The following is a 24,361-nucleotide window of genomic DNA, read 5'->3' as shown; positions in this document are numbered from 1 at the left end:
GGAATCAAGGCCGGTGGAAGGAGGCCGAAGAGCTGGAAGTGGAAGTGATGGAGACGTTCAAGAGGGTGCTTGGGGAGGATCACCCAAGCACTTTGAACGCTATCGGCAATCTTGCGTTCACACTCAAGTCCCAAAAGCATAATAAGGAGGCCATCTCCTTGATGGAAACATGCTTTCAGCTGCGCAAACGGATCCTGGGGGGTCATCACCCAGACACAGAGTCGTCGCTTGAAGCATTGACTCAATGGCAGATGGAGAATATGGAGATAGGAAATTGATGCTGCTTTAATTATAGGGTATCAAGCTAGTGCCAAAGCGGAAGGGCAGAGGTGTGTAAGCATGGTGATGAGTAATATCTAACAGGACAAATTTTTGACCGCGTAAATTACAGTGCTGGTTACGTGAGATGTGGGGATTGTTTCGCACATGCCTATATTAATAATTACTTTTATTAAAGGTACCAACACAAGTGGCGACCTTGCATGAATCTCCATGCGATAGTAGCCACAATGCAGATGCTAGCTTTTAAACACTGTAGTGAAGTTCGTAGGCTTAGATAGAACCATTCTATAAGTTTTAGTAGCAGTAAGAGCGTGATAATAGTGCTGTAGCGGGAGAAGTCTGTTTTGCGACAAAAAGAGCCTTCTACTAATTAGGCGTGGCGACGACGAAGCGATGGTAATTTTTGGGCGAAAAGGTGCATGCATGTGTGGAATCGCCCATAGTACATGTGTAATGCGAAAATATAATAAGTATTAGAGTGTGTGCAGAGTTTGAGTGGTGTGAAGTCAAAGTACCCCTCACATTTTGCGGCACGGTGGCTTTGCGCGACCCAGGGATAGACGTTAGTAAGAGATAAGGCTGTGTAACTAGCATTTCCTCCTTACTAAGAAGAAGACTTCAAGAGTGTCGTTTCTTGATAAAGCTAAGACACTCATCCCAATCAGTAGTGCTCGATCGACGAATGGTTGTGTGTGCAGTACAACACGCACCACAAGTATTCTATGAGGTTTTAGGTCGCTCACTGAGCTTCAATCAGTAAGAGCAGACTTAGATAATTTTTGCCCATACACGGATGAAGTGGTTCCACTCGTAGAACGTAGTGACCTGTACTCTTTGGTAGCTAGGGCAATGGCGTGCGAGACGGAGTTGTGCTAGAACTAGGATAAAGTACAGTTTCTCAGAATTGCGTTCACTCATCCTGTTTAGCATAGCCGAAGAGGGCGGAAGCGAACAGGCCAATATGTGTCGCCTTCAGCAGAAGGGTTTCGAGGCCGGGTATTCGCACTACTGAAGCTCGAGGTTTCGGTGTGGAGCTTCGTTTCACCGTACCGTCCATTTGAAGATTTCTAGGGTAGTCGAGACACTTCTTCATCTCGGCGCAAATCCTCACGAGCCTGGGATAGAAAACAATTCAGAGTTGGCTCTCTAGCTGGCGTGTGTTCGTCATTATGCGGATACTGTTGAAAATCTTCATATACCTCTTTGAAATTTCTAACGCGGGATAGCTCGAAGCCATCCTTCTCTTGTACGTAGCTCTTTCCTGAAGCAGGGGAATCTTGCCTCTTATAGACTCCGGTATCAGACCAGTCGGCTCAGAGGACTTTAAGTCTATTGAGGGCTTTCTAATTCGTCGAAAGGCCAAACCAGGAACTTTGAGCTACATTTTAGATGGAAAATCCACCAGGACAGCCGCTCTCTCAAGCCGTGAAATCAGATTCGTTACGTTGCGTTGAGCTGAAATTATCCAAGTTACTTTGATATCCAAAACGTTCCTGGACCTGCCGTGTGGCATTCCGGCACGGAGCCCCCGGACCAGCGCGACTAGAAACGGCTCCCTCGAAATTGCGGAGGTGCTGGTGAAGGCCGGTGCCGATCCAATAGGAGAAGACAATACGTCCGCCCCAATATCAGTTCTGCATTCCTGCACTCTCACGGATTTTCTCCGTGAAACTGGACACTCTTCTGCAGATCTTCCACTTGATGGCTCCTCGGTTTAAGAGCGTAGACATCGAATCGGCCAACTTCGAAGGCCATATGGCCGTTCTCGCCATACGAGTTGGGAGATTCGATCTCCTGATCTCAAATCTCTCCGCTAGGAATTCCTTATTATGCTAGTATTGCTTCGCGGTCGGATACTCGCTTGGCCCGGATGATAGAACACCTAGAAAAAGGAATATTTCGCTACTCTCACCACATACTTTTGTATACCAGACTATCCGGAAAAGTGCCATTGATTCAATGATTCAAGGACCATTAGCCAGTTAAATGACCTCTAGAGGGCGCAACGCTTTAGTACCCATCACCAAACTCCAATTTGCAACCCAGTGCCACACCCGCAGCTGGATGGGCTGGAATCCATGTCATAAACGCCTGCTCAGGAGTATAGTACACATTCTCTTGAATCTCCGAATTCCTCACTTCTTCCCTTCCGCGAGCATTAAACAGGTAGTTCAGCATTCCTCCTGCCCCCACTAATCTTCTCCAACGCCTGCGCAATATACGGACCCACAACTGGTACATTCCCCACGAACCCCCCAATCGTTGCGAAGAAATCGCCGAACAGTACGAGGATGCCGTATAACTCGATCAGGAACCCGAAGAATGGCCAGCGGAGCAGAATGAGCGCAATCCCGGCGATGAACGCAGCAGTGCCTTTCCATTTCTGACGGCGGGCGAAGAAGAGCGCAGTTTTTTGGAAGCCGATTATGAGGGTTAGGCCGATTATGAAAAGGATCTGAAGGTTTCTTTGTCAGGATGGATGTGGATGTGCTGGGAGGGCTGAGAAGGGCTGAGCAGGGCCGGAGGGTAGGTGAGGAGAGGCATTTACGTTTCCCATTGCCAGCCTGGTCAAAGGTTAGAGATGTGGAGGGAATGGATGGGAGAAGACCGACATTGCGCGATCAAAGAACATCATCACACCTCCTAGCAGAAAGAAGCCGCCTGTCACCGCATCAATCATCTTTCATTCCCACGCTATCTCGGACTCATTGTGCGTACCTACCCCCTGAACAGAAGGCGACTCCAATCTCTACAGACAGGAAAACCCAAGGTCAGTCGAAAGTTTTCATCTGAGGGAGCGAATACGCTTACTCTGGGAATCTGAAAGCCACATTGTCGGCATCGCGAAGTTTGTGAAACAGTATTGTCTTAAAATTGAGAGGATAGACAGAGGAAGTGTGATCATGCAGGGACGGAGTAGTATCTACTGCAGAGAGTTGTTGCCTAGTCTCAAGCAAAATCTGGCATCTGCGAGGTTTGCGGGATTGTTGGATTACTTTTTGTCTCGTGTCAAGTTGCTGAAGACGGGGCATCCGCTTGAAGTTCGGCATCGGTGAAATTTAGTCCCGATCCCGATTCCTATCCGTTCAGTGGGAGTTCGCAGAATTTTGTTGAATTTCAGGGAGCTGCACCAAACACCCATTCGAGACTCAACAAGACGAATTTCACTGGTGAATGCATCCGCGGTGGTCAGGATCTATTGATGTAATTCTCCCTAAGCTTCTCAAAATCTAGCACTTCGAAAAGAAGGCAGAGTAGACCAACGCCCTGACCACAGCATATCCATATGCCGTAACTAGGACTGCTCCTCCAAGCTCCTGGTATCCCGTCTCATGGGCGAAGAATAATCTAAGATCACGATTAAGCCGGAGCGTCTTCTTGAGCCTTGCTTCGAAAGGGGCAAGGTGGGTGGATGATGCTTGACTTTGTTGGTCGTACATATTCTCATCACTCCACGTGCTCGTTCTTTCATGTTCATGAGCATCGAGCATAGGTCGACGGAGCCTCCTCTCCAGCCCCCTCTCTATACTCTCTGTGTTCTCTGCACCATTTTCTAATGGTGGGGCTCATTGACAAATATTCTGCAAGTGATTCCATGGCCACTCTCGTGGTCTCGAAAACTTACGCCCTCACTCATTTCAAAACGGTGTGCGCCCCTCTTGCTGCTAAGTATCCTTCAGTGACATTCTGTGGCATTACCCTGATACCCGCAAAGACCTCCTTGTTGTGATATCTCAACCTCGTTTTTGGATCTGTGTACGGAGCAGGCAGACCGGTGATATCACAGTATCTCCTTTGGCTGCTTGGATGGAAGCTCGGTGCCGACTCAATATTCGTGTAGGTAGCTGCAGGGCCATTGCCGATCCCCGTCCCCGAGTACACCGCAGCCCTACTGTTCCTCTCAAGCACGAGGGTGCTCAGGCTCTGTGCAGCCTGCGCAATATTGGGAGGTCGGTGAGTGTTGTTGATGGGTGTGGTGGCGCCACCAGTGACAGCGTCGGAGTGTGGGAGAATGGGTGTGGAGACGCCGCTGTTGTTCTGGGTCGCCATGACTGATGCTTCTTTGCGTGTAGCATCCGCGATGATCTGTTTCACATTCTTGTTGCGGCGTTGAGGCGGCTTCCAGTGCGGATTGCGAAACGGCTTTGGGATTGCGTAAATATCGAGCTTGTCTAGCAAGGCTTGATGCGTGGTTTCATCCGAGGCTGTGGTGATTGGGGCCATGGTGAAGGGTGGGAAAGAGCGTGACCGAATTGAAGCGAAGCGGCAAGTTGGGGATACACAAAGGAAGCGATGGCGCCTGCTTTCTTGAGCAAATCAGATTTTGGTGAGTGGCTATGCCCGAAACAAGCAGGTTGGTGAGGTGGCTAGAAGCTCTGGTTAAGAGGGATGTCAGGGTGAAATGGTTAGGCGCACAGGCATGCATTGGATTGTTCTTGGCAACAATATACAGTTTTGGTCGAGAACTGCTCCACTAGAAACGCGTCGCATCAACACCCTACAATCGATAATCGCAACTATGGTAAGTATAAATTCCCCTTATAGATTTGGAGGCGCGAGAATCTCACATACTTCTAGGAAAGTCCACACGAGCACCAGCAGAGTCTCTTGCTCTCCCGAATCATAGTCAATGTGGTTAGTCAGGATATATTGAGCTTCTTTGTACTTATGCTGATATTAATTATAGGAGAAACTCAACGAAGCGATCATGATGCTCAACAAGAATTTGCAAGAGATCAACATCCAGAATATGGACGTCGAGCTGGTGGCGCAAATGTTCAAGAATTATCAGTCGAATGTCTTGTTCCATCTCGAAGGTACCTAGGAGCCCCAAAATCACATCAAATCTGGGCAGCTGTTGATGTTAGGTTAGCTACGAATGGTCTCAAAGATCCGTCATGAGAAGATAGGTGGATGGAGTTGCGTGCTGTATTGGGATATTGACGCCCGGAATCACGTGATGGTTGGAAAGAATAGATTTCCTCTAGAACAACAGTGGTACCCTCCTTCAAGAGGCTCTTACAGTGTGACTGTGCTCTACTTTAGTGCACTGGGCACTCTCTTGTTGAATTATGGCGCTTGGTGTGCCAATAGAGGGGATCGTTATGGAATATCTAATGTAACGATGGAACGATTATGTCCTATTTGCTTGCACCTAAATTGCGACCACTGCCTTGAATTTTATAGCAAAAAGTGTCACGGATCCAATTCACGGATGTTCACCACTTTGGTGAAGTCGTGAACACCCGTTTGGGAAGGGTGCTTGGGCCATCTGCGTCGACTGGTCGGAGCTTAGAACGAACAATTGCACGGTGTTGAGGAAGCCCCACGCCATGCTAAATTCCTTGTCACTAAAACTTCTTGCGCCATGAAATGACCACACTGTGCGCAGCTTTCCTTATATATACAGACTACCTTCAACATGGCGCCCTCCGCAACCACCGATGTATTGCCCTCCAGCTGCAACTCACCTAAACCTCCACCGAGGATATGGCGCGTGAACGACCCGCCTTTCGAGGGCTTTAAACCGATTGACACCGAGGGCTACGCGCGGAGCAACCGTGAAACGGCGATCGTCATTGACAATGGTGAGTAGCGCTGCCTTGTTACGCTCGAATTTCAATGTGCTCTTTTAACAGTCTTCGCAGGCTCATCGGCTGTTCGCGCAGGCTGGTCCTTCGATGAAAAACCCAGACTGTCCCTTCCTCCGCTCATGGCTCGATACCGCGACCGCAAGCTTATGCGTACTTTCACATTCGTCGGTTCGGATGTCTACTCTGATGGTACAGCGCGCGGCCAAGCGAAGAATGTATATGAGCCCGGGAGCAATATTGTGAACAACTGGGATTGTTTTGAAGGGGTTATGGATTACTGCTTCCTAAAGTTGGGTGTAGATGGCGCCGGCGGGGGAATTGACCGACCAATCGTGATGACAGAGCCAGTCGCAAATCTAGGATATACACGGAAGAGTGCGTTCAACCTTCGCTATTTAGAGGGATGATTTTGGCTACTAGTCTATGCTAACAGTTTGATATTACAGCAATGTCAGAAATCCTCTTCGAATGTTACGGAGCCCCTTCTGTCGCCTATGGGATTGACTCCCTCTTCTCATACTCCTATAACGGCGGTCACCACGGACTTGTCGTCTCTTCGTCTTTCACATCTACACACTTAATACCTGTAGTCGACTCCAAAGCACTCCTTTCCCAGACCACCCGACTCAACTGGGGCCGTTTCCAATCCGCCGAATACCTACTGAAACTTCTAAAGCTAAAATACCCTTCATTCCCTGGCAAAATTAGCGACCCGCAAGCTGAAGACCTGGTTAGAGAACACTGTTATGTAAGCCAGAATTATGAAGGCGAACTCAGCCACTTCCTCGACTGGACTGGGCTCGAAGACCGGGACCACATCGTCCAATTTCCATATACCGAACAGGTCGTTGTGCAGAAAACTGAAGAGGAACTCGCTCTTGCGGCTGAAAAGCGGAAAGAGAGTGGCCGCAGACTGCAGGCCCAAGCCGCTAAGATGCGACTAGATAAGCTGAAGAAGAAAGAGGAGGAATTAGAATATTACCAGCAGCTTCAACAACAGCTTCAGACATTGAACAAGAAGGAGGGCAAGCGGCTGTTGGAGTCTAACGACTTTGACGAGGAGATTCAACTCGATAAGCGGGTAAAAGAACTTGAAAAATCTATCAAGAAAGCTAGGAATAAGGATGTAGGCGACGAGGAGGAGGAGCAGAATGAGCCACCCACCTTCCCATTGTTGGATACTCCAGACGACCAGCTTGACGAAGAAGGTCTCAAGCAAAAGAGGCAGCAGAGATTGATGAAGTCTAATTACGACGCACGGCAACGTGCCAAAGTAGAGAAAGAGAAAGAGAAGGCACGGTTAGCAGAGGAACAGCGCCTCGATGACGAACGCCGTGAGAACGACTTGGACGGATGGGTTCAGGAGAACCGAATGGCGCGTCAAGTAAGTTTATTTCCCTCGAATATTGCTTATGGCTAATGCGCTGACTCCACAATAGGCAATAATCCAGAAGATGAAAGACAAGGAACGGCTCAAAGCCGAACTAGGAAACCGCAAATCACTCGCCAACCAAATGCGTATGAAGTCCATTGCTAACCTCGCTTCGGACAACCCATCTAAAAAGCGGCGGCGTGGTGGTGGCGATGACGACACATTTGGCGCCGATGATGCGGACTGGGGTGTCTATCGGACGATTGCAACTGGCGAGCAAAGCGATGACGAAGAAGACGAAGATCTTAACAAAGAGCTCAAGAACATTGAAGCTCAGCTCCTAAAGCATGATCCTCACTTCACCGAGGAGAGCACCCGTGAAGCCCAAACCGATTGGACTAAGAGTATTCTGCACGCATTTCTGCACGGCCCATATGCCTACGACCCAGAGAGCCAGAAAGAAGCGAATCAAATCCACCTCAACGTCGAACGCATCCGCGTCCCAGAAGTGGTCTTCCAGCCCTCTATCGCTGGCCTCGATCAAGCGGGCATTGTTGAGATCGCTGCTGGTATCCTCGCAGAGCGGCTTTCAGACTCTCCGTATAGAAATGACGTACTAAAAGATATTTTCCTCACGGGCGGTAACACATTATTTCAAGGCTTCGAAGAGCGATTATCTAACGAACTGCGTGCTGTGCTACCTGCAGAACTCCCACTGAAAGTCCGGCGAGCAAAGGATTGCGTCCTAGATGCTTGGAGGGGCGCAGCGAAGTGGGCGGGGAAGCAGGAGAGTCGACCACATTTTGTGACGAGAGCCGAGTTTATGGAGAAGGGCGGCGAATATCTGAAAGAGCATGAGTTGGGAAATGCGTATCTGTGATGACTGCACAAGGATGTGGATATATTGAAGATAGTATTCTAGGAAGGTGACGATAGCGCAGGCGTTTGGTACTGGGATTAGAGGTAGCAGGCGTATGATATGTGGGATCCTCGAGGCTTAAAGACCGAAAAGTAGCAGTATTTCTACCATTTCTTGATAGCTTCCTCGAATGCCTGGTAGATGGGAATTCATTATTCCGAATCTAGTAGTTGTGCGTTGCTGTTGAGTGAATATGTAAGCCTTGACTTCAAGATTGAGTGAACGACTTTTCAGTGACAAATTTAGTGTCGTTTCGACCACGTTCGACCACGCACAAGATTCTAGCCTCGTATCAGAGATATATTTTCATCATTACTCACCCTGATCGGCAATCAGTGGTTACCTAGCGCAAACTCCTGGCAGTTTCTCCATTCGAGATTCGCGGGGTTAAGAGTTTCCTCGGAGGTGAGACTGCGGCAGCTGTTGAGTATGGGATTTCAGTTGTCCATCCATGCAGGTGCCAGATGTGAGGTCGAGCCGCCTCAGAACCGAAGGATGAGTTTGGCTGATCCCGCACTCTCAGAGCACTAAAATTTGCTGATCTTGGTGTGCATTGGGCTAGCGCTTTATTAGTCCTAGTGTCCAGCCTCACGGTCTTCTGGCAGCCTGGCGGGGGCCTCCAAGCGGTAAGCTCTGCGAAGAAGAAAGCTGGCTTCCGAGGAGAAACTGGGATGATGGGTTTGTTACTCCCTTGGTCATTTGCTGGAGGATGCGATAATGGGCCGTTGATGCCTGGTACTTTCGGTGCACCTGACTTAGTCCAGAGCGAGCCCGAAGATATGTTGCAGATGCAATATGGATTGTCTGAGTCCAGACCGGCCGTCCAGTAGCTGTAGCTGTTACAGATTCTTGTTGGAAGGCGATCCGTCTCGCACTCAATAATGTGCCATAATAGTCTCGATACGGCGTGCAACCCTCACGACCATCTGCATCTCCTTCCTCGTCTCTCTTCCTCAGTCCGCACTGCTGTGCTGCTCTCAGCCCTATCTCGGTCACGGGAGAGACCTTCGCTTATACTTCAGGGACCAAGACCCTGCATCTCCTGCATAGCTTGGCGCGATGCCGAAAACTTGATCTGTCGCCGGCTCCCATCAGCCCCATCAGACCACCCTTGGGTCACTCTTCACACGAGACGTCCAGCTGGCCCTCGTTCTCGGTCGTCGTTAAACAAACGACTTCGTGAACATTCCTCAGCAGATTTGTCCGCCGGAGTCGTCTTGCCGTTGTCGTTGCTCCTCGTAACGTTTTGTCATCGCCCTTTTCCCGCCCCAGTGACATCATATTCCTCAGCTTCTTTCAACCGTCTGGCACAGCAGTCTCCGCCCTTGCCTCTCACATCACTTCCTCATAATCCTCGACACCGCCGCCACACAACCTCTATCCACTTTCATGTCCTCATATCCTATATTTTCGCTCCAGCCTTTGCTGGCTTCACATCCGCCAACATCGCTCTTTAAGGGAGTATGACAATGTCGACGCCTGTCCTCTCCCCGAGACTGAGGGAGCACCCCTCACAGTCTCGCACCCATAAATCGAGGCCCAGTGCCTCCCGTACGCCAGCCGCTGCACCACCCCTCACCCCTCGCCGCCTCAACGAGGGCAAGGCCACCAGCCTTGTTCTTCATGATCCTCGCACTCCAAGCCCCAATTACTTTGGGTTGGCGGTTGACGCGAACGCCGACTGTTTCTCGTCCAGCGCAGCTCAGCACCTCCGCGGCAACTGGAGTCCGCCGTCATCTAATGTGCGCTCTATAGCAGCTACATCTCCCCGAGTTATTCCAGCCGACCAGAATCTTGAATTTGACCAGTTTAGGAGACAGTCTGGAAACAGTAAGGCCTTCGCGTTAGGTAACCTTTTGGATTTTGGTGCCAGACCAGCCACTTCAGCGGCGCCGACTGGACCCGTTTTTGGATATGCCAAGCTCCCCAGCCCTAATTCTACAGTGCCTTCTACGAATTCCATTGACTACTCTAATCGAACTAAATCCGATGGCTCTGAAGGCCTTATCAAGCCTCGGTCGCCCAAAAGGCTTCTGTCGACCGAGTCTTCGCTTTTCCCAGAGCGTCCACGGAGGAATTCACCTGCAAGCTTCCTCGACCGGTCAGATGAACTGGCGGAATTCGTAGAAGGCAGGAATCTTCGACCTTCCCTACCCGCTCAACCAGCTACCCACTCCTTCCCCGTGTCCCACCACAGAGCTGAAACATTACCTGCGAGCTTAGAGAACGAAAGCAAAACAGATGGCCCGGTGATGACGACACCACAACACGTTGTGAATATTCTCGAATCCGCTGCAGAGGAAGTATTGCTCCTCGACCTCCGTGTATCAACTCAGCACGCAAAGTCCCGAATTGTAGGCGCATTGAGCTTGTGCATACCCACCACCTTACTAAAGAGAGCCTCTTTTAATGTAAAAAAACTGGCGGAAACCTTCAAAGAGGAGGACCACAGAGAGAAGTTTGAAGGGTGGAGGAGTAGCAAATACATAATCGTTTATGACGCCAGTTCCTCACAGATGAAGGACGCTGCCACTTGCATAAACACCCTGAAGAAGTTCACGAACGAAGGATGGGCGGGTGGCTCATATATTATTCGAGGCGGATTCTCAGAGTTCTCGGAGAAGTTTCCCTCGTGGATAGCTCACAACTCAACCAACAGCCCGATGTCTGCTTCCCTCCACCTCGATTCAAGTTTGCCTTCTGTAGCTCCCGTTATTGGAGGGTGTCCTATGCCAGCAACTCAAAACGCCGCGAATCCGTTCTTTGGAAACATTCGCCAGAATATGGACTTGATTGGAGGTGTTGGTCAATTGTCTCTCAAACATCCAGCAACCATGACAAATCAAATAGAAGAAGATCTTCCCTCGTGGCTGCGGCACGCAGTGAACGAAATGGATAATGGCAGGCTTGTATCGGACAAATTCCTGCAGATTGAGAAGCGCGAGCAGAAACGGATGCAAGAAGCATTATCTAGTAAAGTTGTCTTTGGCTCTCCGGCTACAGGATCAGAATCTACTAGATCTGTTCAGATCGCCGGGATAGAGAAGGGTTCTAAGAACCGCTACAACAGTATTTGGCCATATGAACACACCCGGGTCAAATTAGAAGGTGTTGCAGACGGCGGGTGTGACTACGTCAATGCGAATTATGTTCAAACTGCGCGATCCAACAAGCGCTACATTGCCACGCAAGGACCGCTCCCTGCAACGTTCAATGTAAGTAATCCCATTCTCGCAGGTAATATGAACTTGGGCTAATACTCCACAGGACTTCTGGAACGTCGTTTGGCAGCAAGATGTGCGTGTCATCGTTATGCTAACCGCGGAGCAAGAAGGCGGCCAAGTCAAGGCGCATAACTACTGGTGTAACAAACAGTACGGGCACATGCAGCTCAACGCACTCGGTGAACGCCGCGCTTCTCTCGAGCCTTTAAGAATCCATCGGCACAGAGATCGGCCAGCCTTGGGCCAGCGTCGCGCCACTAACCCACCCAAGCCGGCGAATCTGTCAAGAGAACCAAACAATTCTTCTCCTAACTCCGACCAGCCTTATGTTATCGTTAGGAAATTCACCCTCTCCAACTCTAACGAGCCATTCCAGCGGATGCGAGAAATAACGCAGCTGCAATACTCTAGTTGGCCTGACTTCGGCGCTCCCGCTCACCCCGCACACCTGTTGGGTCTAATTGAACAATGCGATGCGGTCGTGAGACAAGTAAACGGCGGTCACCCATCTCGTCCGGATCCTCCAAACGGCCGTCCAGTCTTGGTTCACTGCTCCGCGGGATGTGGTCGAACTGGGACATTCTGCACCGTTGACTCAGTCATCGATATGCTGAAACGACAACGTCAAGCTCGAAATCTCCGACAGGGTACATCGATGGAGATGGAGCCATTGCCGGGTTCATCAAGCCAAAGTCGGAGCCAAGAAAGCCCATTCTTCAAGGACGAGAAAGTGGAGGGGAACTGGGCGGTCAGTGATGATCTGGATTTGATCGAGCAGACGGTTGAGGAATTTAGGTTGCAGAGGCTGAGCATGGTACAGAGTTTGCGGCAATTCGTGCTTTGCTATGAGAGTGTTTTGGAGTGGCTTGTTGAGCAGCATCCGAAATCGGCGTAGATTGTTTGTCGTTGGATGATGGTTTTGGAGCGGGGTTGGAGCGTCCATAGGCATTCACTATTGAACACAGACGGCTAACGGTTACATGGGCGGGATGGTCGGCGAAAACCTAGGGGGGAGGGCGTATTAGCAGCAGCGTCATCATCATCATTGGGCAATAGGCGTGTTGATGTCATTTATTTGGCTCATTGGGAGGCGTTGATTACGACAACACTTAGAGTACACATTCAGATACACGCAGCATCCGGGGACTCGGGGCCAGAACATAGGTTTGGGTATGGGTTTGGCATCTTGGTGGAGCATTCAAGGCTCTTGAGTATTCTTTGCTGTAGCCAATTCTAGTTTTTATTGTCGAATTTACTTAGGGATTTACTAAGGGACTTCCGTGGCGGGGATACCTCAGGTGATGGTCTGGTGATGTGAATTCCTACCTGAGCTAGGGTGACTGCTGAATACTATAAGGGCATTACTACTAGATATCCGCAAGCCCGAGTCCACGAGTATAGCTTCTACCCTCTGCATGCATGGGGCTAAAGACTGGAGCCTGGTCACGTGTAAACGCGTTCGTGTTTCCCCAAACTTACCCGTGTCGCTTCAACCCCACAACCACTCTTCACTCCGAACAAAATATCCCCCCCCCCCCCACAATCTCCGCAATGTCTCGCGACGATTTCCACGCCGAATTAACTGTTGAAACTGGCTACAACAATGCCCATCGCGCCTTTCTGCAAGCCTTCCTCTCAAGACCAGTCATGACCGTAGACGAAATCAAACCCGTCCTCGCAGCGGTGCATAGCGCACATGGTACACCTTCACTCCCTCCCAACGTCCCCAATATCCTCTACCCAAGGCTATAACGTCCTCTAATAAAGCCAATAGATCCTCGCCGCCCAATGCTAGAAGGCGACGTCACGCCCGCCGACATCTCCTCCACCATTACAACCATCAACACACGGCTCTCTGCGCTAGACTACGAGATCCGATCTACACGTTCCCAAACCGACCGCACGCTCATTTACGCGCTCGTAAACACAACATCGGATGCTTTAACACAACTCGCGACAACATTCTCGCCTGATGAAATCTCGTACATAAAGCGGATTCTAGATGCAATGTTCGAAACGTATAATACGCGGAATAGGGAGATTATGGCGGTCAGCAAGATGCAGGCGTCGAATCTCGCAAAAGTGTCTCGCTCTCGCGGATCAGGAGTAAGAGAAAGCCAGGTCAACGGCAACGAAAACGGTGACGGCGATGGCGATGGTGATAACAATACCCTGGAAACCGCTAATGCGAAAAGTTTAACGATATCCGAGGCTGATCGCGTCCTCTCTGAACTCCTCTCCCAGTCCTTCCTCCACTTGTCCCGCGCACAGTACTATTCCCTTGCGCCACGCGCTTTCATCGAACTCCGCACCTACCTCAAAGAAACATACAACGAGCCCGCGGACCCAGACGACCCAGACGACGAACCCCTAATCCGCGTCAAGGATTGCGAAGGTTGTAGAGAAATTGTGACGGTCGGGCAGAGGTGTGCGGATAGGGCGTGTGGCTGTCGGTTGCATGACCATTGTACGCAGCAGTTTTTTAGGGGGCAGAATCAAAGGGGTGGGAGGGGGAAATGTCCGGTTTGTAAGGTAGAGTGGACGGGGGATGTTTTTGTGGGGGAGAGGGTGGTTGTTGGGAGTACGGGTGCAAGGAGGGGGGGTGGAAATGGTGGGAGGAGCTCAAGTTCAGCGGTGGGAGTGGGGGAGGACGGGGGCGATGAGGATGAAGACGAGGAGGAGTAAAATAGGGAGTCTTGGAGATGTTGGGAACCTTTTTTTTGAACATGTAAAGTGGAGTTTCATTCAAGGGCTGTATAACACCTGTGATTTTGGCTTTGATGGATGCTTTCAGTGCAAGAAATACCCACGTACTGATATCATGTATTTTATGTCAATTATAACGAGATATGGACCTTGGGAGTTGGTGACTTTAAAGAGGCTCCTGAATACACTAGTACGCATTTCTAGTCTTCGTATTTTCTGGGCTTTATATCCCTATTGATTTTTATTGGACTTGAATGATTCTTAGCTTGCTTAGAAGGGCTTGTTAATCCCTACAACTGTATATGGAGTATGGTTTTATGTCTCAAGGGGTCATCTAGTAATTAGAAAGGGTAGCATAGGGAGAGGATGTTCAACCCCGCAGTAATAACAATTGTAGGAGCTAGTACCTAGGCGGACACTTTGTTCCTAGCGTAGGTGGGCTTACAAATTTTTCAATTTTTTTTCGGTTTCACGGCTAATGATGACGTTCTTCTTGAGTGGTCAGTTCTGGTTTTTTTTTTTTTTTTTTGGAATTAGAACGATGCTCCGCTTTTCGGAGCAGGCTTGCAGGCCGGCCGAATTCATGTGGTGAGCAAACCGGACGTGCTTCCTGTTCGCTGCGATATTCATGTCCCCTGTCGCAGCCTCAGTGTGCGAGATCGATGGCTGATAACCCTTTTTACGTGGGTTTGTGAAAAGGCAGTAGGTGTACTACAAGGCCTTTATGGTAGAGTACTTAAGTAGCTAAGTGGAGTAGGGTTTCAGTATTTGAGGCGTTAACTGCGTAGAATTACTTCATGGTTTCTAAGAAAGGAGTCGGTGATATGGGGGACTGTATGGGACCTCACCTGTATTGTATTGGTGCTCTTTCGAGACTTTATTAGTATTGTAAGGTAGAATATTGATTCTGTGAATGTAGACAATCATATTAACTTGTTGGCTTGCAGTAGCAATTTCATGCGCAACAATCTTAGAGGCATTCTTTGCTGTGTTCCGTTTCTTGAGAATGTGGGGGCTAAGAATACCATAACCACTAAGTATGAAGATAGAACCTAGTTGGGGAAATTTACGCAGCTAGAGCCGAGGGAAGTGTTGTTGGGGAGCTTCGAGATTTAACAAAAGATTAGTGAGAATGGTATAGAGGGTCCTTAAGCGGGTGGTAGCTGCTCACCTTCACAGGTATGGCTCCGAGCTAGGCTAGCTTGAAGATACAAGGATTACACCTTAAGACCTAGAACATATTAGCTTTGGTGAGCCCAATCTCCGCTGTACTACATTCGGGAGCTCCGCGCTGACTTGAAGCCAGCTGTTCAACAACATTCAAGTCTCGAACGACAAGATGGTCGTCAAGCTACTCAATGCTAGCGGGGAAGAAGCAGAAGTCTCGCGACAGAGAGCGGATCAATCACAGAAGATAGCACCTGAGATGCAAAAAGATAGTGTATCTTCATAGATTACTTCACGGTGATCGCCCCTCTAAGCAAGCACCTAGTGTTTTGAACTTCCAGAACTCCAGCCCAACCCTACCCAGCGTTTTCGAAGGGCCGTAGGACGTAGTCTTCGTAGCTGTTGAGATGAAAATATCATCGAATTTCGAGCTATGCAGTTCTTGCAGAAGGAAAGATCTCCACGTTACGAAGGGTAGTTAGTACATCGTAGAGTATCCTTGATGGAAGCGGAGCACAAAATAATCATTTCATTTGTTAAGTTCAAATTTGCCTGCCCCTGCGGGATGAACGGAGACCGATAAAATTCTATCCGACTCGTATCGACTGTCGTCACCATTAGAAATGTGTCTGCGCTTCTGACTGCGTTGTGTGATAGGATCACTAGAAACCCCAATTGGATCATCGGGGCCATATCAGACAACGCGAGCTTGTGGGTGTAGGTATGGTAGCCTACAGCAAGAATTGCCTGCAGATCAATCATTCAAAGCAATTGGATTCTTTTTATAGAGTTAGCGTTCTTTGTCTGCGAATGAAGAGTAAATACGATGTCCCCTAAACCACCAAAAGAAGGACCAATGTCGGTAGGACTATGCCCACTATTCCATCTATCATTGGATGCGCCAATACTCTAGAGTGACCAACTTCTTTAGAATTGGAGCGCCTACTGTCTTCAGCCTTGGGAGATTCGACTCTGGAACCCGTTGAGGTGTAGTCAAGAAAAGGCGGTATCATCCTTGATGATGCATTTTATTGATTGGACAGGTTTCGGTGTGTGACATAGACGTGACCGCTCGGGTCAGTTCTGGAGCGACATGGAGATTGAGCTTTAGCGAATTCTAGGAGCGCTGTTCTCGAAGTCATCGCAAGGTCATGGGAGTGATAGCGTCGAGGATTCGGAATAAAAGTAACAAAGTAGGAGGTGAATCCACCAGAGACGGAGAATGACGCCTGAAATCTTCCATCAGCATATTGCAGACTGGGGGCATTGTGCGGCTACAATTGCCTTCGTACTGACGTTGAGGAATGGTATAACAGGGTAATGGGCACAGATCTGCCATGCATAGGAGAGAGCAGGCAGAAAAGGAGGGGATGAAGGTTGCAAGGCTCAGAGTAAAATAAAAAAAATAAAACCAGAACATGGGAAGCTTCTGATAGTTAATGAGGATTATACAGTGATTAATAGAGATATATTGAGCATGGGTCGACTGCAGATCTATGATTTTCCGGGCTCACGAAATTGCTGGCTTAAAGTCCTGCATTTTCGGAGCCAAAGCCCTCCAGATATGGAGGTATCTAAGCTAGCTTAATATTGTTTAGGAGGAAAGCAGAAATTGTAGGGGCTAGAAGAGGGAAGGGGAATAGACTCTTTAGTTGCAAAATATTCAAATGGGTGAACAGATAGTGGAACATGCTTTATGATACTGCATAGGTATAGGCCTAGTGGGTGCTGAGAATGATCATAAACCCCTCTTCTATTCATCGAAATCATCGCTAAACCAGTGGACCACAACGCCAGACCCCATAACCATTCTCGCCCCAAAAATCGAGCCAGTTGAACCCACGCGTGTCCCTGCCAAAGGACCTTTTTCTCTAAACATGGCGAATATTGAGCATGCATTGCTTAAGCCCTTTCTTAGAGCAGAGGCCCCATGATATAGAAGCGCAAATGTCATGGCAGGAAATGCGAATAATGCCCGGGAACCTTGGCTTTGCACTTCTCGCAATCCTCACGATACCCCATGCTAAACCGCCCTTTCCCAGTGAAAGCTCCGCTTCTCTTGCGCCCGCGACTCGGTGTTGTAACGACGCCTGGTGGTGGCCCGTCCTTGCCACCGTGGGCAGTATTCCCCTCTACATCCATGTGTTCGGAGGGCGGGTTGTGGGACGTTACAGTCAATCTCGAGAGCTGGGATTGCGTGAGTGCGGTGGGCGTATCGGGGATGTCTTCGTCTTCGGAGATGGGAGATGGCATTCGGCGGCTGCGGTCTTGGTCGTGATCTCTGGAGTTCTTTCGCGAGGCTGGGGGTTGCTGGATCGGGACTGGTGGGACGCCGAGATAGGTGTTGTCGCTGGTGAAGCCGCCGGCCATGCCGCTGTTGGGATAGTTGAAGCCGGCCATTCCTGCTATGCTCATTGGACCGCGGGGTGTGTGGAAGTTGGGGTAGATTGGAGTCGGTATGCGCCCTGTGTTGTTTGAAGCAGAGTCGGCGATTATTTGGGGATTGAGTTTTGCGGGCCGCAGGGCGAAGGGGACGAGCGGGGAATCTGGCGGTTGGCTGCCGATGATGTCGAAGTCGTCGTCGTCCATTGTCAGGTCCAGGTCCATGTCCATTCCGTCATGTGGGGACGAAAAGATGATGCGGTCTTCTTGCGGGGGGGCTGGGGAGTTGGCCTCGCTGGCCTCCGAGGGTGCTGGAGTAATTTCCTCGAAGTCTGGAGTGGAACATGGAGGAGACGGAGTGAACGAGTGGCGTAGGGGCAGACTTGAGGGCGATGGGAAATGTGCGCGGCCATTGCTGTGTGCCCGGATGTTCCATGGGCGAGTTTTCTGTCATGACGTTAGTGTTGGGGACTCATGCACAGGCAGATGACAAGCACGACGCACTTTGATGTGCCTCTCGTCATCAGAGTCCGAGTCGTTCTCGCGGGCGCGCTTCATGGGCTGAAACGCCAACATTGTTTATTCTATCTCTTAATGCAGCGACGGAGGAGTGATGGGGGAAGCGTGGTCAACAAGGCGAACAGGCTATATGCAGCAGTGAGCGGGATCGTCTGGGAGATTGGTGGAAGATTCGATAAGAGAAGGGCGTGGTGTTTTTGGGTGCGGCATGTGTTTTGTACCAAATGGAGGAGGGGTGGCGGATCAGGGGAAGCCGCCAGAAGAGACGTCTGGAGTGTTTCAGATGGGCTCGGATGCAGCGACTTTGACGCCTAGACGACGAACCACTCAAAGGCTTGAGCGCGCGACAAGCTTTACTGCGACGCCGGCCTGCCCTTTGTGGTGATGCTATCCCCTCGCGAGATGATCAGGGCACGAGGGGAGCAGCGGAACGAAGGTTGGAGGTGTGGCTGGGGAGGATGATTTGCGGCCATAGTAGCAGGGGGGCCGCAGCTGGGGAGGGGGCGCAGGGCCTGCTTGGTGGAGGGACGACGAGGGGCAGATTCAGGGCAGATTAAGGGCAGGAGCCTGGGAGCCTGGGAGCCTGGGAGCCTGGGAGCCTCGGTGCCTGGGTGCCGAATACGGGCTTAGGTAAAGTAATATGATAGCGGCCTTGCTATTAGGTTTCGTTGCAAGGTGCATGAATGCTCACTCAAAATGGTGAGTTAATGGTGAGGACTACCAGCTCCGGAGGTACAGCAGGGAGGTACAGCAGGGAGGTACAGCAGGGTCTGGCGGCGTCTGGCGGCGGATTTCGGAGGGGTGAGTTCATGGTTTGGCGCTCCCAAGAACGTGGATCAGTGGGATGTGTTGCGGTGAGAGGCGGGCCGCTAGCCGCGCCTGTGCAAGGGACACTTTATAAAAATTATTCGAGTGAATGACTCTATCAAACTCGTTCGCCCCACCACACCCTCTTCACCTTTGCTCTTTACGCCTCTCGCGTCGAGACACTTCTCACTCCCCAAAATTCGCCATACCCCAGTATTCGCTCTCTAATTGACCTCGTGCGTTAACCTTGGTGCGCAATTCGAGCTCCTGTTGGAGCTGTACCCCTCACTCTCCGTGGCGTAACAAAAAGCTCAGTAAGACAGACCGCAACTGCCAATTGCTTAAATCCGTCACCGTCCGTCCTCTGACTCCGGCCCTGGGGTTTTATAGGAAGGATCCTTCCCCCTCTTCTAGTCTTCCGTTATTCCTAAATCCTCCGCCTTTAAACACACCCACTCACCCAAACACACACCCACACCCACACCCACAATCACACCCACAATCACACACTTGCACTCTCACACTCACACTCGCACACTCACTCACATTCACACACACACACTCACACCCACACCCCCACTCACTCTCACTCTCACACCCACTCACTCTCACACCCACCAACCCACACACACACACACACACACACACACACACACACATACGTTCCTCTAAGACTCGTCCATCGTAGTAAAGATGCCTGCGCTTGAATCCAAACACGTCAGCGACGATGTGCGAAGCAAGTCCTCATACTCGGCCAATTCGTCTTTCACCACTGACATTCCCTGTTTTAGTTCTCGGCTACGACCCATTGATCCCCCCGGCGCTCCTCTCCTCTGAGATCCCAATTCCTCCCAACGCCGAAGAAACAGTCATCCAGGGTCGCCAAGATGCCATCCAGATCGTCACCCAGAAGGACGACCGTCTGCTTGTCATGGTTGGGCCCTGCTCGCTCCATGACCCCGCTACAGCCCTCGAGTACTGCCAGCGCTTAAAGACCACCGCCGACAAGCTGAACAAGGAACTTGTGATCATCATGCGTGCCTACCTCGAGAAACCTAGGACAACAGTTGGCTGGAAAGGCCTTATCAATGACCCAGACATTGACGAAACCTTCCAAATCAACAAGGGTCTCAGAATCTCCCGCAAGCTCTTCTGTGATCTTACATCATTGGGTATGCCTATTGCCAGTGAGATGTTAGACACCATCTCCCCACAGTTCCTTGCCGACCTAATCTCCCTCGGGGCTATTGGCGCGCGAACCACGGAATCGCAATTGCATCGTGAATTGGCCTCTGGCCTGTCTTTCCCAATTGGTTTCAAGAATGGCACAGATGGTGGTCTAACGGTAGCCGTTGACGCTATCGGAGCTGCCGCAGCCAAGCATCACTTCATGGGAGTAACGAAGCAGGGCCTTGCGGCTATCACGCGCACAACTGGTAACGAACACTGCTTTGTCATTCTCCGTGGTGGAACCAAGGGAACCAACTACGACAAGGAGAGCATCAAGGCTGTAAGAGAGGCCTTGAGGAAGAAGGGCCAGAGGGAGGTCATGATGGTGGACTGCTCACATGGTATGCTTCTCAAAACGTACTGTTGACTCGTGGATGCTGATGGAGCTCAGGCAACTCGAACAAGGACCATCGAAACCAGCCCCTCGTTGCAAAGTGCGTCGCTGATCAGGTCCGCGAAGGCGAGACTGGAATCATCGGTGTCATGATCGAATCAAACATCAACGAGGGCAACCAGAAAGTCCCCGCCGAAGGACCCAGCGGATTGAAAAAGGGTGTTTCCATCACCGATGCTTGCATAGATTGGGAGTCGACGGTTACCGTGCTCGAGGAACTCGCTGCCGCTGTTGCGGAGCGGAGATCAAAGAACGGAACCGCGAATGGGCCAAACTGACCTCACCTCGCTGGGAGCTCTCAAGCGTTGACAGGACCATCGAGGCGTTGAAGCTCACATCAACTGAAAGAGAGGGCAGAAGCTACATGTCGACCACGGCATGCTTGGTTTTTTGCATTAAGATGAAAAGTTTGCGGCTTTTGTGATATGAGTCATATGGTAATGGTAAATGGGTATGGTGAAGCATGGGAATAGGTGTTCGATACCAGCTCCTGTTGCTACTCAGATCTATTAGCATCTCACTAGGTACAATGAAAGCAATGCATATTCTTTAATAATGCCACGCGAGTGCACGTGTTGGAAATCGCTACAATTCGGACCAGGGACGCGAGGCGGCAACAGCAGAGAGGTCCTGTGTAGATGCCATCAATTGAATATTGTTGAGTACTGCATAATTGGTAAGGATATTGTTGGTTCCAAGGTTATGGGCATGACGTGCATCCTTTGTATTTGATTTTAATTCTAGCATGGCAGGGCAGGACGTGTCACTTCTTCGGTTGTCGGTGCCAGTTCAATAGAGCTTCGCTAGTTTATAGATTCGAGATGGTTGAAGGTGATTTTTTAGCCAATCGCAGCAAAGCAGGCCCGGATATGAGTGCCTGAGGCTCCAAAACGCGGGGGCATAATCGTACAGCTCTGCCTGGCACGCCCGCTCCCCTCTCCCACCCCATCGGAAGTCAATAGACCTAGGCTTTCAGTAGTTCACCCTTTCAGCTGCGGAGGTTCTCGGCTTGCGGCTCTATTGCTCTTGTGCCTGAGATTGCTTACTCCTTCTTAAGCCCGCCTCAAAATATGAGTCGTGCCCAGAAGGCTTGCAGCCTATTCTCCACCAACACAGTCCTTCACCACCACCCTTAGTCACTCACTTTAACTACCAAATATACTATTGTGCCTCCCAATTTATGGCAGCATCGCATAACCCATAGAGAAACTGGTAATTGTATAGTTAGATACTGCAAGAGCTCCCTGCTCGGTTCCTATTCTCCCCCCTGCCGGTCGCATTTGACGTCTCTACTATATTTGGTATGCTTGCAACATCTTGATCACTGAAAGTATGCTTATGTGGTTCTGGATAGGTTTAAATTTTCGAAATGCTTCAACTTCCCCCACCTCCTATGGCCAATAAGCTCCTTGAACTCCCCGCAGAGCTCCTAAGGGAGATACTACACACCTTGGACCCTGAGTCCTTCTACATGTGTCTTCTGACGAGCAAGCTATTCCGCTCCCATGCTCTCAACTCAACTAGTCTGTTGTTAGATCATCTCGACCGCATTCCCGGGCCCAGGAATCCTCGATTGCGGCAGAACAATAATGCTGAGGCTCTCATGAAGGTGTTTGGGAAACGGGCCGCCCAACACCTAACAAATGGGGTATCGTGGATGGCAGATACCTACGTCTGGCGCACTTCTCGGCGCGCAGATAGAAGGGCTAGCAAAATCACCTCCAGTATGGCGGATGAGGAGGGCTCGTCGCTTGAGAATGCTTTTGTCAACGACTTGGGCTTCCTCGAAGTTCTCTCGGACGAAGCGACAATCAATATCTACTCTTTGGAGCCCAACAAAGCTAAGGAACACCGTCCCGTGTTGACCCACGTCATCTCCTCACATTGTCTACCCGAATACTTCCCTGTACCGGGCAACCTACCGGTTCAATATGAGATTATCAAAGTCGCTGTCTTCGACGCAATATACGAAGTCGACACACTACCGCGGGTGGCCGTCTTATATCGAGCGTTCTGGAAGGATTCTCCATATACTTCGGATTGGATGAAGGTCATTGTCTTCAGGCTTGATGATGACTTTGGCCCGATGGTGGCAGACACTTTTGAAGTTCGAGCCCACTCACAGCCAATTGCTATGGCGGTTTCCGGTGAGGGTAGTCCGGTGATAGTATACCGGGATTTCGGTGCAGGATTTGGACACAATGTCGTTATATATCGTAATGTGACGGATGAGATTACAGCAGGTATGGCTTGCCTTTCTCTATGACCTTCTTATTTTCTTTTTGGTTCTTGTTCCTGTTCCTGTTCCTGTATTACGTTAAATTATGTCTCATCTTGACACGTTCACCCAAAACATGATCCGAGTCCTGGACCACGATGCAAGTATGCTTCATTGTGCCGTTCCCTTCGATTTTATAAACGCGAAAAGGGTTCGCTCCTGTTTATGCTCCAGGGAGTGCACTAAGTTGCAGTGCCCCTTTATTCCTACTGCAAGGCTTTGCCCGCTTCAAAAAACGACTAACCGCCACAGCAGAGACGCACACGTTAGAGGAGGATACCGAGACCTTGGGTCCAGGGATCCAGTTTCCCAACGAACGTATCACTGGAGTAACCATCCACGAAAATAAATATGCACACCTGTATCCAGCAGCTTATCCTATACCTCAGTGGACCATTCCGAGGCTGCAAAACCTGGGCGAGAGGATTGAACGCCGGGATACGTATCTCCCTGACGTTGTCGAAGTTTTTCCGAAACAATCACTCGGGAAGGTCATCGCGCACCACCACCACCATCGAATCAAAGAAAAGGACCTCAACGACGGCGAGCCAACATGCGTGAACACGGTAAGCTACCATTGCCTCAAATCTCAACTCTCAACCTAACTTCCCCCTCCAGGCCCTCGAACTAATGATCTCTCGCGACGAATCCTTCGGCCTGGCTTCCCGCACTGGCGCCTTCCTCCTCAAAGCCATCCACTATCCCAGCACCTGCAAACACTTCAACCCAGAACGCGACTATCACACTCTCCACCACGTCTTCGTCGCCTGCCTCGCCGGCCTGCCCGACCTCCACAACCTTTCCACTCTAGGCCTTCGTCTCGCCGTCTCGCCCCGCGCCCACCGCATCGCAATCGCCTCTTGGAAGACTGTCAAAATCTGGTCCATGGATCCACAAGCCTTTCTAGACCCGGAATACAGTCTTGCGGGTCAGGAAGGGGTGCCGGGGGATTATGCATTTATTGAGGGCTGCGGGTGGCAGTTTTACAGGAATATGAGGTTTGAGAAGGAGTGTGTGGTGTTGGAGCCAGTAGAGTTGCCGAGTTTGGGCGTAGTGTATGGATTGGAGTGGAGATGTGAGGATGAGTTGTGGGGGTGGACAGAGAGGGGGCTTGTGAGGTGGGGGGTGGGAGTTTTGGCAAGGGGAGTGAGAGGGGAAGGGGTTTTGGAGTGAGGTTTTGCTTGTTGGGGTTTTGTTGAAGTGGGACCGGAGGATTTAGATATCTATGGAGGGGATAGCTATTTGTCCATGGGATTATCTTTTTGGAATTGGAATTTAAGCGAGGCGTCTGGTATCTGGTATATGAGTGGCAGTTGGCGATCAAGGCTCGCATTGGAGGCATCTATATCGTTTATGCACGTATTGCAGCTGAATAGCGTAACAATGGTGGAAGATTCGTACACATGGTAGGTAGCATGCGCTGGACAGATTTATCACGTCTTGGAAACTTTCCACCCTAATTTTATAAATTTGGTATTGCATTGGAT

General features: G+C 50.2%; 12 protein-coding genes across 12 annotated transcripts; 7 read left to right on the top strand and 5 right to left on the bottom strand.

Moving 5' to 3' along the window:
- Positions 1–4: 4 nt before the first annotated feature.
- On the bottom strand, positions 5–2,234 carry BDR25DRAFT_352522 (uncharacterized protein; the record flags this gene model as incomplete). Its single annotated transcript, XM_033695025.1, has 15 exons — positions 5–68; positions 124–240; positions 367–393; positions 468–621; positions 667–821; positions 900–925; positions 993–1,024; positions 1,074–1,123; positions 1,197–1,316; positions 1,366–1,543; positions 1,588–1,660; positions 1,685–1,916; positions 1,955–2,076; positions 2,140–2,184; positions 2,217–2,234. 15 exons carry the CDS (start codon positions 2,232–2,234, stop codon positions 5–7), a joined length of 1,413 nt encoding a protein of 470 aa, XP_033549885.1.
- Positions 2,235–2,440: 206 nt separating this feature from the next.
- Positions 2,441–3,124, bottom strand: BDR25DRAFT_218341 (Got1-domain-containing protein; the record flags this gene model as incomplete). The annotated part of the gene is made up of 5 exons (XM_033684929.1): positions 2,441–2,737; positions 2,831–2,846; positions 2,895–2,943; positions 3,005–3,031; positions 3,094–3,124. 5 exons carry the CDS (start codon positions 3,122–3,124, stop codon positions 2,441–2,443), a joined length of 420 nt encoding a protein of 139 aa, XP_033549884.1.
- Positions 3,125–3,915: 791 nt separating this feature from the next.
- Positions 3,916–4,506, bottom strand: BDR25DRAFT_218066 (uncharacterized protein; the record flags this gene model as incomplete). The annotated part of the gene is made up of 1 exon (XM_033684918.1): positions 3,916–4,506. The coding sequence occupies one exon, from the start codon at positions 4,504–4,506 to the stop codon at positions 3,916–3,918; it is 591 nt and encodes a 196-aa protein (XP_033549883.1).
- A 264-nt stretch (positions 4,507–4,770) lies between these two features.
- BDR25DRAFT_302069 (DASH complex, subunit Dad4) lies at positions 4,771–5,379 on the top strand. The gene is made up of 4 exons (XM_033689715.1): positions 4,771–4,804; positions 4,861–4,917; positions 4,970–5,099; positions 5,156–5,379. Exons 1-4 carry the CDS (start codon positions 4,802–4,804, stop codon positions 5,182–5,184), a joined length of 219 nt encoding a protein of 72 aa, XP_033549882.1. The 5' UTR covers positions 4,771–4,801; the 3' UTR covers positions 5,185–5,379.
- Positions 5,380–5,628: 249 nt separating this feature from the next.
- Positions 5,629–8,303, top strand: BDR25DRAFT_257141 (actin-like ATPase domain-containing protein). Its single transcript, XM_033686463.1, has 4 exons — positions 5,629–5,870; positions 5,931–6,251; positions 6,323–7,260; positions 7,316–8,303. Exons 1-4 carry the CDS (start codon positions 5,705–5,707, stop codon positions 8,126–8,128), a joined length of 2,238 nt encoding a protein of 745 aa, XP_033549881.1. The 5' UTR covers positions 5,629–5,704; the 3' UTR covers positions 8,129–8,303.
- Positions 8,304–9,282: 979 nt separating this feature from the next.
- On the top strand, positions 9,283–12,639 carry BDR25DRAFT_257139 (tyrosine-protein phosphatase non-receptor type 6). Its single transcript, XM_033686462.1, has 2 exons — positions 9,283–11,382; positions 11,435–12,639. Exons 1-2 carry the CDS (start codon positions 9,631–9,633, stop codon positions 12,284–12,286), a joined length of 2,604 nt encoding a protein of 867 aa, XP_033549880.1. The 5' UTR covers positions 9,283–9,630; the 3' UTR covers positions 12,287–12,639.
- A 271-nt stretch (positions 12,640–12,910) lies between these two features.
- BDR25DRAFT_332737 (uncharacterized protein) lies at positions 12,911–14,076 on the top strand (the record flags this gene model as incomplete). The annotated part of the gene is made up of 2 exons (XM_033692777.1): positions 12,911–13,090; positions 13,166–14,076. Exons 1-2 carry the CDS (start codon positions 12,943–12,945, stop codon positions 14,074–14,076), a joined length of 1,059 nt encoding a protein of 352 aa, XP_033549879.1. The 5' UTR covers positions 12,911–12,942.
- A 323-nt stretch (positions 14,077–14,399) lies between these two features.
- On the top strand, positions 14,400–15,462 carry BDR25DRAFT_352516 (uncharacterized protein; the record flags this gene model as incomplete). Its single annotated transcript, XM_033695024.1, has 8 exons — positions 14,400–14,426; positions 14,528–14,597; positions 14,657–14,784; positions 14,886–14,958; positions 15,017–15,134; positions 15,208–15,223; positions 15,261–15,276; positions 15,353–15,462. The coding sequence occupies 8 exons, from the start codon at positions 14,400–14,402 to the stop codon at positions 15,460–15,462; spliced, it is 558 nt and encodes a 185-aa protein (XP_033549878.1).
- A 36-nt stretch (positions 15,463–15,498) lies between these two features.
- BDR25DRAFT_352515 (uncharacterized protein) lies at positions 15,499–16,026 on the bottom strand (the record flags this gene model as incomplete). The annotated part of the gene is made up of 3 exons (XM_033695023.1): positions 15,499–15,554; positions 15,586–15,695; positions 15,734–16,026. The coding sequence occupies 3 exons, from the start codon at positions 16,024–16,026 to the stop codon at positions 15,499–15,501; spliced, it is 459 nt and encodes a 152-aa protein (XP_033549877.1).
- An 834-nt stretch (positions 16,027–16,860) lies between these two features.
- Positions 16,861–18,665, bottom strand: BDR25DRAFT_282220 (uncharacterized protein). Its single transcript, XM_033687953.1, has 2 exons — positions 18,151–18,665; positions 16,861–18,093 (listed from the first exon to the last, which is right to left on the bottom strand). Exons 1-2 carry the CDS (start codon positions 18,220–18,222, stop codon positions 17,215–17,217), a joined length of 951 nt encoding a protein of 316 aa, XP_033549876.1. The 5' UTR covers positions 18,223–18,665; the 3' UTR covers positions 16,861–17,214.
- A 793-nt stretch (positions 18,666–19,458) lies between these two features.
- On the top strand, positions 19,459–20,915 carry BDR25DRAFT_127894 (phospho-2-dehydro-3-deoxyheptonate aldolase-like protein). The gene is made up of 2 exons (XM_033683788.1): positions 19,459–20,543; positions 20,594–20,915. Exons 1-2 carry the CDS (start codon positions 19,700–19,702, stop codon positions 20,872–20,874), a joined length of 1,125 nt encoding a protein of 374 aa, XP_033549875.1. The 5' UTR covers positions 19,459–19,699; the 3' UTR covers positions 20,875–20,915.
- A 638-nt stretch (positions 20,916–21,553) lies between these two features.
- On the top strand, positions 21,554–24,073 carry BDR25DRAFT_392369 (uncharacterized protein; the record flags this gene model as incomplete). The annotated part of the gene is made up of 5 exons (XM_033698202.1): positions 21,554–21,897; positions 21,951–22,839; positions 23,130–23,440; positions 23,493–23,968; positions 24,007–24,073. Exons 2-5 carry the CDS (start codon positions 21,966–21,968, stop codon positions 24,071–24,073), a joined length of 1,728 nt encoding a protein of 575 aa, XP_033549874.1. The 5' UTR covers positions 21,554–21,897; positions 21,951–21,965.
- Between the last annotated feature and the right edge of the window lie 288 nt (positions 24,074–24,361).

Source organism: Lindgomyces ingoldianus (assembly GCF_010093535.1).
Source record: "Lindgomyces ingoldianus strain ATCC 200398 unplaced genomic scaffold BDR25scaffold_9, whole genome shotgun sequence".
NCBI classification, from domain to species: domain Eukaryota; kingdom Fungi; phylum Ascomycota; class Dothideomycetes; order Pleosporales; family Lindgomycetaceae; genus Lindgomyces; species Lindgomyces ingoldianus.
The sequence above is the reverse complement of the archived record's forward strand: the minus strand, read 5'-3'. Positions and strand labels throughout refer to the sequence as shown.

What these genes read in the sequence shown, in the direction of transcription:
- BDR25DRAFT_127894 (XM_033683788.1), top strand. Translation starts at nt 19,700, where the DNA reads ATGTGCGAAGCAAGTCCTCATACTCGGCCAATTCGTCTTTCACCACTG. An exon ending in GATGGTGGACTGCTCACATG is followed by an intron (nt 20,544 to 20,593) that starts GTATGCTTCTCA and finishes GATGGAGCTCAG; the next exon opens with GCAACTCGAACAAGGACCAT.
- BDR25DRAFT_257141 (XM_033686463.1), top strand. Translation starts at nt 5,705, where the DNA reads ATGGCGCCCTCCGCAACCACCGATGTATTGCCCTCCAGCTGCAACTCA. An exon ending in GGCGATCGTCATTGACAATG is followed by an intron (nt 5,871 to 5,930) that starts GTGAGTAGCGCT and finishes CAGTCTTCGCAG; the next exon opens with GCTCATCGGCTGTTCGCGCA. An exon ending in TCTAGGATATACACGGAAGA is followed by an intron (nt 6,252 to 6,322) that starts GTGCGTTCAACC and finishes TTGATATTACAG; the next exon opens with CAATGTCAGAAATCCTCTTC.
- BDR25DRAFT_282220 (XM_033687953.1), bottom strand. Translation starts at nt 18,222, where the DNA reads ATGTTGGCGTTTCAGCCCATGAAGCGCGCCCGCGAGAACGACTCGGAC. An exon ending in ATGACGAGAGGCACATCAAA is followed by an intron (nt 18,094 to 18,150) that starts GTGCGTCGTGCT and finishes ACGTCATGACAG; the next exon opens with AAAACTCGCCCATGGAACAT.
- BDR25DRAFT_257139 (XM_033686462.1), top strand. Translation starts at nt 9,631, where the DNA reads ATGACAATGTCGACGCCTGTCCTCTCCCCGAGACTGAGGGAGCACCCC. An exon ending in CGCTCCCTGCAACGTTCAAT is followed by an intron (nt 11,383 to 11,434) that starts GTAAGTAATCCC and finishes AATACTCCACAG; the next exon opens with GACTTCTGGAACGTCGTTTG.
- BDR25DRAFT_302069 (XM_033689715.1), top strand. An exon ending in CCCGAATCATAGTCAATGTG is followed by an intron (nt 4,918 to 4,969) that starts GTTAGTCAGGAT and finishes TATTAATTATAG; the next exon opens with GAGAAACTCAACGAAGCGAT. An exon ending in TGTCTTGTTCCATCTCGAAG is followed by an intron (nt 5,100 to 5,155) that starts GTACCTAGGAGC and finishes ATGTTAGGTTAG; the next exon opens with CTACGAATGGTCTCAAAGAT.